Source organism: Wasmannia auropunctata, unplaced genomic scaffold (assembly GCF_000956235.1).
Source record: "Wasmannia auropunctata unplaced genomic scaffold, wasmannia.A_1.0 LD336092.1, whole genome shotgun sequence".
NCBI classification, from domain to species: Eukaryota; Metazoa; Arthropoda; class Insecta; order Hymenoptera; family Formicidae; genus Wasmannia; species Wasmannia auropunctata.
This window is the reverse complement of record NW_012026798.1, coordinates 3447081-3458634: the sequence shown is the minus strand read 5'-3', so window position 1 is coordinate 3458634 and position 11554 is coordinate 3447081. Positions and strand designations below refer to the sequence as shown.

The following is an 11554-nucleotide window of genomic DNA, read 5'->3' as shown; positions in this document are numbered from 1 at the left end:
TGTTTAATTAATGGAACTATAGTAGTTATTAAGAATTTTATTTCGAATAATGAAGGTACTTTTTTAATTGGACAGAAATTTAAGTCATTCACTGATTTTTATTCTGAACCCTGTAAATCATCTAAATTGGGCATTTATTTAGTCAATGATCTCGGAAACTTGCAGACATGGAATTTAGAGCAAATTGCATATAAATGTTTAAAATTAAACTATAAAAATCAGTATGTTGTGTTTCCTCTTTTACACTTAAAATAATATATTTACAATGAACGTATATAGTCTAGACCTTCTTAAGTTATTGCTATGTTTCTAATATTATCAATACAAAATTTATAATACATGTAATACTATCAATTTTAAATTAGTAAACATGAAAATACAAATCTTATAATTTTTAAATAAAAACTGATGCTTTTAATTTTGATTTTTTATTTTTATATAACACGGTTTTTCTTTCTATTGCTGCTTTTCTTAAAAGAGACAGAAGTTGCGTTCAGTAGAAAAAGAAACTATGCAGTTATTGTAAGATTCTTTAATATGATTGGTTTATACATTTAGTTCCACTGAGGAATTAAGAACAAATACCTGTCATATTAAGAAATTATACAACAGTTGCAAAGCTATTATTTCCGCTGAATGCAGTCAAAGACGGGGTGAGAAAGAGAGGGGGGAAGAGAAGGAGGGAGGAAGGAAAAGAGGGAGGAAAAGAGGAAGAAAAGAAGGGATCACAGTGGACTACTCGAATACTGTTCTCATTGTTTACAGATTTAAAAAATGCCAGGATCGTCATGGACGGTGGTAAAATTTAACGACGAAAATTTAGTCGAAGCTGTACCAACTTCATGGATTTTTAACAAACAATGTTACTGGCCACCTTTTCAGCGCGATAAAGTGATAACAGCAATCCGAAAGAATGAAGAGCCAAATACACATTGGCCTTCATATGAAGTGACAATTTTTCGAAACAGCACTTATGGTAATCAAGTATATCATATATTATAATTATATGTATCATTTTTATCTAGAATAAATTTTTTTGAAACTGAATCTATTTTATATTGTGGTATATGTTAATTGAATTACTATATATAATGTTAATTTAATATCCGAACTATTTTATGTAAAAGCTATAAAATTATTTAGTTTTGTTCATTAATAAAAACTGTTTGTTATGTTGATAAATATGAAACTTAATTATAATTAATATACTGATATAAATTGAATATTACTTTTTATATTTTTGTTAGATAATTATATGACGGCAAGAGAGAAGTGCAGGAAAGCTGAGAACACATCAGATTTAAATACCGAAATTTCAGGTTGCGAAGAAAAGAAAAAAAGAAAAATTTATAGAAAAAGACAGTTTTCATCTTCTTCAGAAGATGAGGAATATAATAACAGGTCCCTGCCAACGCCTCCTCTTTTAGAAGGTTTGTTTAAATATTAATAATTTTACAAAACAAATTTGTTTTTTAATAATAAAATAGAAAAGAGTTAGGGCAGCATCTCTGCAATTAGTCTTTTATAGTATCTAGGTTCACGGTCTAAAATTTTAACATTTTTTCAATCTATTGAATGTTGTAAGTTGATGTATTCAGTAATAACAAAGTGCTTATTAGAGTCTAATTTAATATTTTTACAGTTTTTATTAACTCTTGTTTTTAGTTTTCTCTTAATTTGACCAATGTATGACGCGTCACAATCTTTACAATATAATTTGTATATATAACCTTTGTTTTAAACATACGAGTAATTATTTTATAATTTGAATAAAATGTAAATTATGTATATAAATTTTTGGGAATGGTTATTATTTAATTGTTTTTTTGATATTCAGTGGAAAGTAATATTTGTTCTTTCTTCGGATTGTCAAAGCCAATTATTACGTTATAAAAAATTATCGCCCTTTTGTATACAAAATTTTATTACGTATAAAATATTCTTTAATTTCAAAAGCATTGCATTTATAAAGTAACTTAAAATAACATTACCTAAAACATTAAAAAATGTTTAATAGTAAATTTTTTAAAAGTGTACATATATGTTAGTACAATCTTTTTATTATTTTGGTACGATGATTTTTTACTGACATGCAAAGTTTCAAAATAACAATTTAAAAAAATGCTTTTTTTATGTGCTTAAGGTTAAAGCAAATTCAAAAAATATAAAATAAAAACTGATTTAAAACTGTTTCTTTAATCTAAAATAAAAAAAAAATATACAGTAATTTTTTTTATCAACATATTAAACTTTTTACATATTATTTCCGCAGGTTCTCCCAAACTTTTCAGAGATTTTATGTGCGTGTGCGTGCGTGCGTGCCTGCGTGCGTGCGTGCGTGCGTGCGTGCGTGCGTGCGTGCGTGCGTGTGTGTGTGTGTGCGTGTGTGTACACATGTATATACAATATATATTTCTTTTAAGTGTATTTTTCATTATACTAAATAAATATTTTATTTTGTAACAAATATTTATTTACATATTTTTTAGATTGCGAAATGAGAAGAGATGAAATTAATAAAGACATTGCGCAAACATATAACGTGAGAAATAAGATTGCAAAAATAAATTCTAAAGAGTCTTCTCAATCTCTCAGTACATCTTTGAGAAAGCTTGATTATGTGGAAGGTATAGATTCATTATTAACAATTTCTATAAAGTAATTATAACGTTATCATATATAGGTATTACATTATTTCTCAAAAAATGTCTATGAGAAAATGTATAATAATTAAATTACATCATGTGAAATTCTTTTGAATATATTAATGTATCTAAAGACGCAATTTTATAGAAAAAAAAATATATATATATATATATATTTATATTTATATAATAATATTAATAAATAAAAAATATTTAAAATCGTTAATAATTCTTATGTACGCATCTTTACGCTTACAAGACTAATGTGGGTAAACCAGAGCAATTTTTCCATTAATCGGGAATCCTCGTGACATTCTTGTCTGTCTCGAGCATTTGAATTATCCACGTGTGTGTACGTGTTTTTCAGATCCGCGATCTATTCTAATTCTCGTTGTGCATTTTGTAATCGCGGCTTTGCATTAAGATGACTTTACAAGAATCTTGTGTTCTATTAAATAAACAATAAACTGTTTGTGTACTTAATTAACTGTTTTGTTTTAGCTTTTTTTTCCAATACAGTATATTAGTTATTTTTTAAAACTAGCTCCGATATTTCACGGAAGTCTAAGTTCTTTTTCAAGACTGAGATATATATTAAACGAATATCTTAATTAGTGTTTAAAGATATAATAAAGGAAGATTTTAAAACAAGTTAAATTTTTGTGCTAAGAAAATATTTATATTAATGAACAAATAATTTAATATAATTAAAATGTTTCATTTACATTTTGTTATTTGTATGTTATAATATAATGTAATATACGTACCGTTTTTTAGCATAAGAAAAATTTTAGTTTGATTCATAAACTCCTCTTTATTAGATTTGAAGTATTATTATTATCATAAAAGATAGAAGTTTAAGTGTTTGAAATTCCATAAGAGACGCGTGACATTTATCATTATTATTGTTATTCAAAAAATATTTGTTTTATATATCTAAATTATTAAACTAATTTAATTATTTTATAACAATGTTGAAAACTACAGGTAATCAGGTGGTTGCAGAGAAGAATAATAACAATTTTGTTAACTCACAATCAGACATAGAAAATAATTCTTTATTGATAAATTCTGTGGAATGCACATGTCAGTTGTGTCCAACACATGCTCAGATGCAAAATAAAAATGGTATATATTTTATCTTTAGCTCATCATATATAATATGTTTATATAAAATTAATAATGATTGGTTTTTCAGAGATGTATTTTAAAGAGATAATCCGCCAACAAAATTATTTTAAAGCTCAATTGTGGCAAACGTCTGAGGACATACGAGACATTAAAAATATTGGGCTAAATCAAACTCCTAATAACAGTATTCAAAGACAAGAATCAATTTTCGGTTCTTTCACGCTTCCATTAGAAACAGCACAAGATTTAGAAGAAGTCGAGCAATTTTTAAAAAACCAGGATAATTTTAAAACATCGGTAATATTTTTGTTTTAAATATTATTATCTTTTAGGTACAAATATCTATTTTGTTGTATTTGTAATTATAGACATGAAAATATTTGTAAATTGTTTATTATACATGTTCTTCACTGGTAGCTTAAATCAATATTATTGATTTTTATAATTTTATATGTATAGAGAGTTAGAGAGATTTAATATAGCAATTTAGTATATAGCAATGTATTTAATAAAATTCAAATAATAAATATATTGAATGTATTATATGAATTTCAATTTAAAAATGTATTGCAGGTTGCACAAGCATCGCGTATTGGGGGTAAACATTCATATGAATTTATAAAACGAAACTTGAGCCAACTTCTAAGTAATAAATTGGCAGAAAGATATAGTTGGTTAGGAAAGAAACAAAAAGAAAAATTTTATGAATTGAAATTAGCAGAAATGTTAATTGGTAAGCGATTAATATTATCTAAATTAATTTAAAAATTAGAAGTTTCCACTGTCTATTTTTCTAGGTTTTTGGATTATCATTAGGTTTTTTATTATCAATGTTCCACAAAGATTGTAATTTGCTTTATCAAGTTTTGAAAGCTCTGTGAGGACGATATTTATATAATCAGCTGATATTTAAGATTGCTTAAATTTTGGTTTCAAGTGATTTTAAGATTTTATCCAGTCAATAAAATAATCAATAATAATCAAATACAGCATTTTAAGATATCTTTAAAATGATAAATATAAATATTATGTTTAAATATGACATTAGACTATACGGTCCTGTACTGTGATACTATAAAATATCACACTATTATTTCAAAAGTGAAACAATTAAAAAAATTGAGTTTTTTAGAAAAGGAATAAAAATTACATTTCAACTCAACAGAAAATTACTGACTAACCAAATAATATTGAACGATATTAAAGGATAATATTCTGATATGACGAACAATAATATTCTTTTTTTGTCAATATTTGATTATAATTATCAGTAATTCGGTTAAATTAAAAAGCAGTTCTTTCTCTTTTTCTAAAAAACTTAATATTTTAAGTTGTGTGATGTATCATTTTTGAAGCAAGGATGCAGTATATTAGAATATCTATCAAGAATACAATAAACCACACAATTGGTGAAATTTTGATAAATAAGCAAATACAAATGATAACTCAGAAATTTCTAAAAGTAAGTAATTAACTTAAAAATATTTTCTCATTTATGCTTGATTTTATATGCTTCAGCTGCGGGAGAAGAGTACAATAAGACTTTTACAAGAAAGGATCTAGAAGAAGCCACCAAAAAATGGTTAAGAAGAGCAAAAGAAAGGTCTGATGCAACTGAAAAAAAACTTGCAAACCAGAACACACTAAATAATTGTAACTAATAAATTATATCTTTATACATAATAACGTTATACATAAGAAATATCATTCAATGTTATTTGATTAGTTAGTGATTTTCTGTTTAAAGTTGAAATATAGTTTTTATTCCTTAATTATATCTTTATACATAATTACATAAGCCTAAAAAAATATGTGATATTAGTACAACAAATATGTAAACAATATATAATAAATATTGTTATTATTCAATTAAAATATTAATACCAACAAATTGTATTATTTAATTAATTGTATTATTAGTTTTTACAATTATTTGCGCGATCAATACTTCCAATTATTTTTAATTAAATTTATAATTAAAGTACTTGCTGTAACAATGGACTAATCCATTTTGTAAAATTGGAGAAAATAAAATCTAGAAACATATTCAGAGGATAAAAGAGATGATAGAATAGATACCTTTTATTGTAAGTATATTTATTGGAATATGCATTCAGTTTATGCTTTGAATATGTCTTAAGAATTCATTTTCTCCGTTTTTACAAAATGTAAGTTAGTCCATTTATTATAGTATTCTCCAGTTACAAAAATGTCCAAATTTAGTCCATAACAAGTCCACAATAAGTCCAGAATGGATATATTTTGGACATTCTATGGACGTTCAAAGTTGTGACAAATGGATATCCCATGTATGTCCCGTGGATGTCCAACGGACTTTAATTTGACGTTATATGGACGTCCCAATGTCCAGAGGCAGATGTACACTGGACGTACATTGGACGTCCTTGTGCTGTCTGGGTAAGTTGTTCGATTGTGTCTATTTTTGAGTTTTCTAGCGTTGTTCTTTATTATTATTATTGTTAGGCTATACCCGTTTAGTAGTGTCTAGCTAGGATAAGATAACTCAAGCCCAAGTGTAGGCTCGCGTATGTGCTTCCTTCGGTGGTGTGTGGATGCCCCACTACCGAGACACCGTTGAGTTGAGTTGAGCCCGCTGGCTCCTCCTCCGGGTCTCTCGGATCTATAATACTGGAAGATTGAACGCGGACAACTGCGGAAAGCGATTGCTGTGGATCAAACAGCACGTGTACTAGGATTGCCTCTCTGGAGCGACGTTGGCCCGTGCACCCAGTGTTACGTTCTTCATACAAGGTTTTTTCCTGGGGAGCAGAAGGGCTAACGAGTGTGGAACTAACTGAACAAGATCTATTCCCAGCCCGTGAACCCCGTATCCGGGCATGGTGAGAGGGGGCAAGAGGGGGCCTCTTGGCAAAAAAGCCAGCCCTAAGACTAACAATATGGAAAGTCAAGCAAAGGGAAAAATCCCCTCGGGGCTTTGGACCCCTGAGGAACGGCGCGAGGAGGACTCTTGTCCCTGCCCTCCAGCGTCGATAGCATGCGAAGGGAGTGGGGTGGGGGGGACCACGACCCCCTCACTCAAACCGGCTATCGTGAGGATGGAGCGCGTTAATATAGCGGTAACTAAACTGACCGACGGGAGGACCATGCTGAAGGACCAAAGTGGATCGTTACCAGCGGACGTTAGTATGGAGGAGGCCGAGGAAGGCCACATCTTTGAGAAACCAGCGGATATCCCTGCGGGGAGTAAGAAGAAAATTAATAACCCTCCTGTAAGACCGGATTCTCCGGATCTGAAATTAGTGGAAACAACTGAGGCAGGTCCGTCGCCCAGACCAAGTACCCCTCGGAGCAGGGACTTGGAGTTTGTCTCGTACACGTCGGCTTCGAGACTTAGGAGGAATTCGGATTCTTCTCGAGCTTCGTCCAAAAGGAAAAGAAGAATAACATCGTCCCCTGAGGACTCTGACGACGAAAGGCAGCCCTTGGGGAGATTCACTGATGCACAGAAACAGGAGGTGAATGACCTCGTTGGCCAGATCGAAGAGCCTCTTCGGCCGACATGGCAGCACTAGCAAGTGAAGATCGCAGGAGACGATCCAAAAATATAAAAGAGTCTTTTGCCCATGCCATGAAGATCAAGACCTCGGCGGCTGCGGAGGCTATCAGGGTTCTGGCAATGAGGGCCTCGATGGATGGCGACTCCGGTTTTCTTCGAACCAAGATTCTGGGGCTTCAGCAAGAAATGAAGGACTTGAAAGAGAATAACCAGCGGCTTAGACTCGAAATTGAGAACCTACGAAGTGGAACATCAGCGCTCGAAAAGGCGACTGCGAGGAAGGATGGACAGGCAGGAGTAGTATCGCCTGGGCCGTCCGTTGAGTTCTTCAGCCCAATGGCGGATATGTCACACATAATGGAGGGCAGAGTAAATGTGAATAGGCGTGCGACTCCGGACAGGGAGAGAACTCCGGTCGGGACGAAGGATCTTCCTCCGAGAGCAATTAAAAGCCCCCCTGGAGAGGACTTCTTTGTCAAGCTAACCGCTGCTATCAGTGGAGCAGTGGCGACGGCCCTCAAGGAGCATCTGCCGGACACCCGCAGAAGCAAGCTCTCACAGGGTAAAGGCCCAAGACGTATACTTGATAAGCCTGGTCTGTTGGAGGATCGCCCCCCTCATCTGTGGTGACTGAGTCACAGACCGAGGATGATGGGTTTGTCCGGGTTAGAGCCACAAGAAAAAGAACACAGGAGAGAAGAGGACCGCGTACTGAGAGGGAGGAAACCCTACGAACTCCGGTTGTAGATGGAGCGCGTCTGGTAGAAGAGAAAGGGATCGCTGCGGAACGCCTACCTGAAAGAAGAAATGAGAGAGGTACAAGGGCGCCAAACCCACCCGCTACCCAAAGGGTGGATCCAGCGGCCGGTCGTGGACGCCTCTTGCGATCGGCGGCCGTAGCCATGGCATTCCCTGAGGGAATGAAATTCGCGGACGTGGTCAAAAGAGCCCGGGATAACGTAGACCTCAAAGAACTGGGGATTGAACACACTAGGCTCAGGACTGCAATGTCTGGGGCTGTGATCGTGGAGATTCCGGGCACTGACATGTCCCCGAAGGCGGACACGCTGGCGGCTAAGTTGCGTGAAACTTTTAAGGATTCGGGGGTCAGGATCTCAAGACCATCTCACAAGGGTGAACTTCGATTGTCTGGACTTGACGCCTCTATTGGCCCGAGAGAACTGAGAACGGCGGTTGCTGAGGCTGGAGGATGCAATGAGGACGACATCCTCATTGGATTACATTATGGGCCAGTCAAGGTCGACAAGAAATGGCCTCCGCACGGTGAGGACCCAGTGTCCACTTGATGCTGCGATGCGCTTGGCCCAGGCGGGTAGTCTACGAGTGGGGTGGTCCACGACGAAAGTGGACCTTCTGAAGAAAAGACCCGTCCAGTGCTATAAGTGCCTGGCTACTGGACACGTAAGAGAAAGATGTCCAAGTGATGTCGATCGGTCGCTGAGCTGTTTCAATTGCGGTACAGCGGGACACTTGGCCAGAGAGTGCAACAGACCGCCTACCTGCCCTATTTGTAGGGAGGCCGGGCGGAGGTACGATCACAGAGCTGGATCGGAGGAATGTCCCCCTTGCCCTCCCAAAAGAAACGCGAGTATGAGCCCAAGGCCACAAAGAACACCGGCTAATCGGAGTGACGTTGCCGGACCGAGTCGAGCGGAATAGGTAGAATAATACAAATTAACTTAAACAGATCGGTCGGTGCGCAGGATCTCCTCATACAGGTCATGCAAGAGAGGGGCTGCGGGCTTGCATGCCTACAAGAGCCCTATACCGTACCGACTGACCCAAGGTGGGCGAAATCAACTGAGGATCCTCCACTTGCAGCGGTAACTTGGAGTGGGTCACTGACTTCTGGCCCGGTCACTATCTTGGGACGTGGCCCGGGGTTTGTGGTTGTTAGATGGGAAAGGAAGGTCATAGCTTCCTGTTATTTTTCCCCTAACAAAGGTATCAGAGAATTCAAGGCCTATCTGCAGACGTTGACGAACGTCATTTCTAACTATGTAAGAGGCCCTCTAATAGTCATGGGTGACTTTAACGCAAGATCACATCTCTGGGAGGACACTCACCCTACATCGAGAGGAGATGCACTGGTGACCTGGGCGGCTGCCTTGGACCTCAGGTTGATCAACGAGGGGATGATTCCAACTTGTGTGAGACCACAGGGTCTCGATTGTCGATCTGACTTGGGTGTCGCCTGCTTTATTACCGACCATCAGAGCGTGGGAAACGAGGGCAGATATGGAGTCGCTATCGGACCATCGGTATATTTTCCTTACTTTGGATAGAGGAATGGAGAATCCTCAAAGTTGTGCCGCACAAGGGTTTCCTAAATGGAATACCAAGAGCCTAAAACCAGACTTACTTACGGCCAGCTTGACTGTGAACTACTGGCCGGGACTTGAGGAAATTGGAGCAACAGATCAGGCCGAACGCCTACAGCAAGCATTAGTCGAGGCCTCTGACCTGGCAATGTCACGGCATAGGTCGGCTAAGAAGAAAGCAATGTACTGGTGGAATGATCAGATAGCGGGTCTTAGGAAGGAGTGTAATCGGCTTAGACGCAGAGTAACCAGGGCCCATAGAAAGAGGCATGCGGCTGCGCCCTCCTTGGAACAGGACCTGGCTAGAGCCCGTAAGAATCTCAGAACAGCCATTAAGGAGGCCAAAAATGGAGCATGGAAAGAGCTTATGGCAACAATCGACCGCGACCCTTGGGGTCGCCCGTATAGAATTGTTACCGGGAAACTGCGCTCCCCCGAAAAGCCGGTGTGTGAGGCATTTCCCCCAGCTGAAATATCTCGGATTGTGTCGGGACTTTTCCCAAGAATGGATGACGAACTCCTGCCTAGACCAAGAGAGTTGGTTATCTGGAACGAAGACCAAGAAATTACCAATGAAGAGATCCAGTGGGCTGCAAAGAAAGTTAGGCGTAGTGGTAAGGCTCCGGGTCCCGATGGAATCACGGGTGGTGTCATCAGGGAAGCTCTCCCTGAAATAGTGGGGCCACTCAAACGCTGCTTCACGGCATGCCTGCGGGAGGGAATTTTCCCCGCATGTTGGAAGACGGCGAAGCTCGTGCTGCTGAGAAAGCCGGGAAAGCCGGATGGGGTGCCATCCTCATACCGCCCCATATGTCTCATTAACGAATTGGGGAAAATGTTAGAACGAATAATTGTTAGAAGAATAAGAGCGAGCCTCCGAGAGGGGACTGGGATATCCGAACACCAGTTTGGCTTTCGAGAAAAACGCTCAACGGTGGATGCGGTCCTCCGGCTTAAGGAAATATTGAACCCGGTCTTCGGTGAGGAAAAACAGCAAGCAATAGCTGTCTCCTTGGACATATCTAACGCTTTCAATTCCCTTCCATGGGACAAGATTAGGCAGGCCTTAATCAGGAAGGAAATCCCCAATTACTTGAGAGTAATTACAGGGGATTATTTAGCGGATAGAGCAATCGTCTGGGCGGACGCTAAGGGACGAACGAGAAGAATCCCCATGACATGCGGGGTCCCCCAGGGCTCGGCCTACGGGCCGGAAAGCTGGAATTTCACCTATGATGAGGTCCTGGACATTGATCTTCTACCCGAATGTCACATTATCTGCTACGCAGATGACACACTCGTGGTGGCCCTAGGTGAAAGTCTTGACATTGCCACCGCCCGAGTGGAAATGGCGGTGGCTCTGGTTATAAGACGAATCGAATCTCTTAGTCTGAGGGTCTCGGTTGCGAAGACCGAAGCGTGCGCCTTCTCGAGGGCACATAGGTTCGTGCGGAACAGGTCGGTATTGGTTGGGGGGGTCCTGATTCCACTTGGCTCCTCCCTGAAATACCTGGGCCTGATTATAGGGCGTAAATGGACTTTTAGAGAGCACTTTGCGGATACGCTACCTAGGGCTGAACGAATGTCACTCGCGTTAGCCAGGTTAATGCCCAACCTAAGAGGGCCGAATGAGTGGGCTAGGCGTTTATACAGTGCGGTTGTTCACTCAGTTATCTTTTATGGTGCCCCGGTCTGGGCACATGCCCTCGGTTCTGACCAGAAGCTGGCTAGGGACATTAGGGCCCTGCAACGTAAGATAGCTTTAAGGGTTATCGCGGCGTATCGTACGCTATCGTACCCGGCAGCCTTTCTGCTTTCGAGGGTTATGCCGGTCGAGTTTCTCGCTGACAAGCTTGCGAAGGTTTTTTCGGACACCCGTGAACTACAGAAGCAGGAGA

General features: G+C 38.2%; 2 protein-coding genes across 2 annotated transcripts in view; both read left to right on the top strand.

Annotated features, from left to right (window-relative positions):
- LOC105447808 overlaps positions 1–5437 on the top strand; it is a 19885-nt gene extending 14448 nt beyond the window's left edge. Inside the window, exons 2-8 of the mRNA XM_011686015.1 lie at positions 766–976; positions 1248–1430; positions 2490–2627; positions 3633–3773; positions 3844–4073; positions 4350–4509; positions 5295–5437. Of these exons, the coding sequence (XP_011684317.1) occupies positions 775–976; positions 1248–1430; positions 2490–2627; positions 3633–3773; positions 3844–4073; positions 4350–4509; positions 5295–5437 (1197 nt within the window). The 5' untranslated portion in view covers positions 766–774. The remainder of the gene's footprint in view (positions 1–765; positions 977–1247; positions 1431–2489; positions 2628–3632; positions 3774–3843; positions 4074–4349; positions 4510–5294) is intronic.
- Positions 5438–8628: 3191 nt separating this feature from the next.
- Positions 8629–8994, top strand: LOC105447807 (cellular nucleic acid-binding protein-like). The gene has a single exon (XM_011686014.1). It carries the CDS (start codon positions 8629–8631, stop codon positions 8992–8994), a length of 366 nt encoding a protein of 121 aa, XP_011684316.1.
- The last annotated feature ends 2560 nt before the right edge of the window (positions 8995–11554 follow it).

Coding starts and splice junctions, on each gene's coding strand:
- LOC105447807 (XM_011686014.1), top strand. CDS start 8,629: ATGCGCTTGGCCCAGGCGGGTAGTCTACGAGTGGGGTGGTCCACGACG.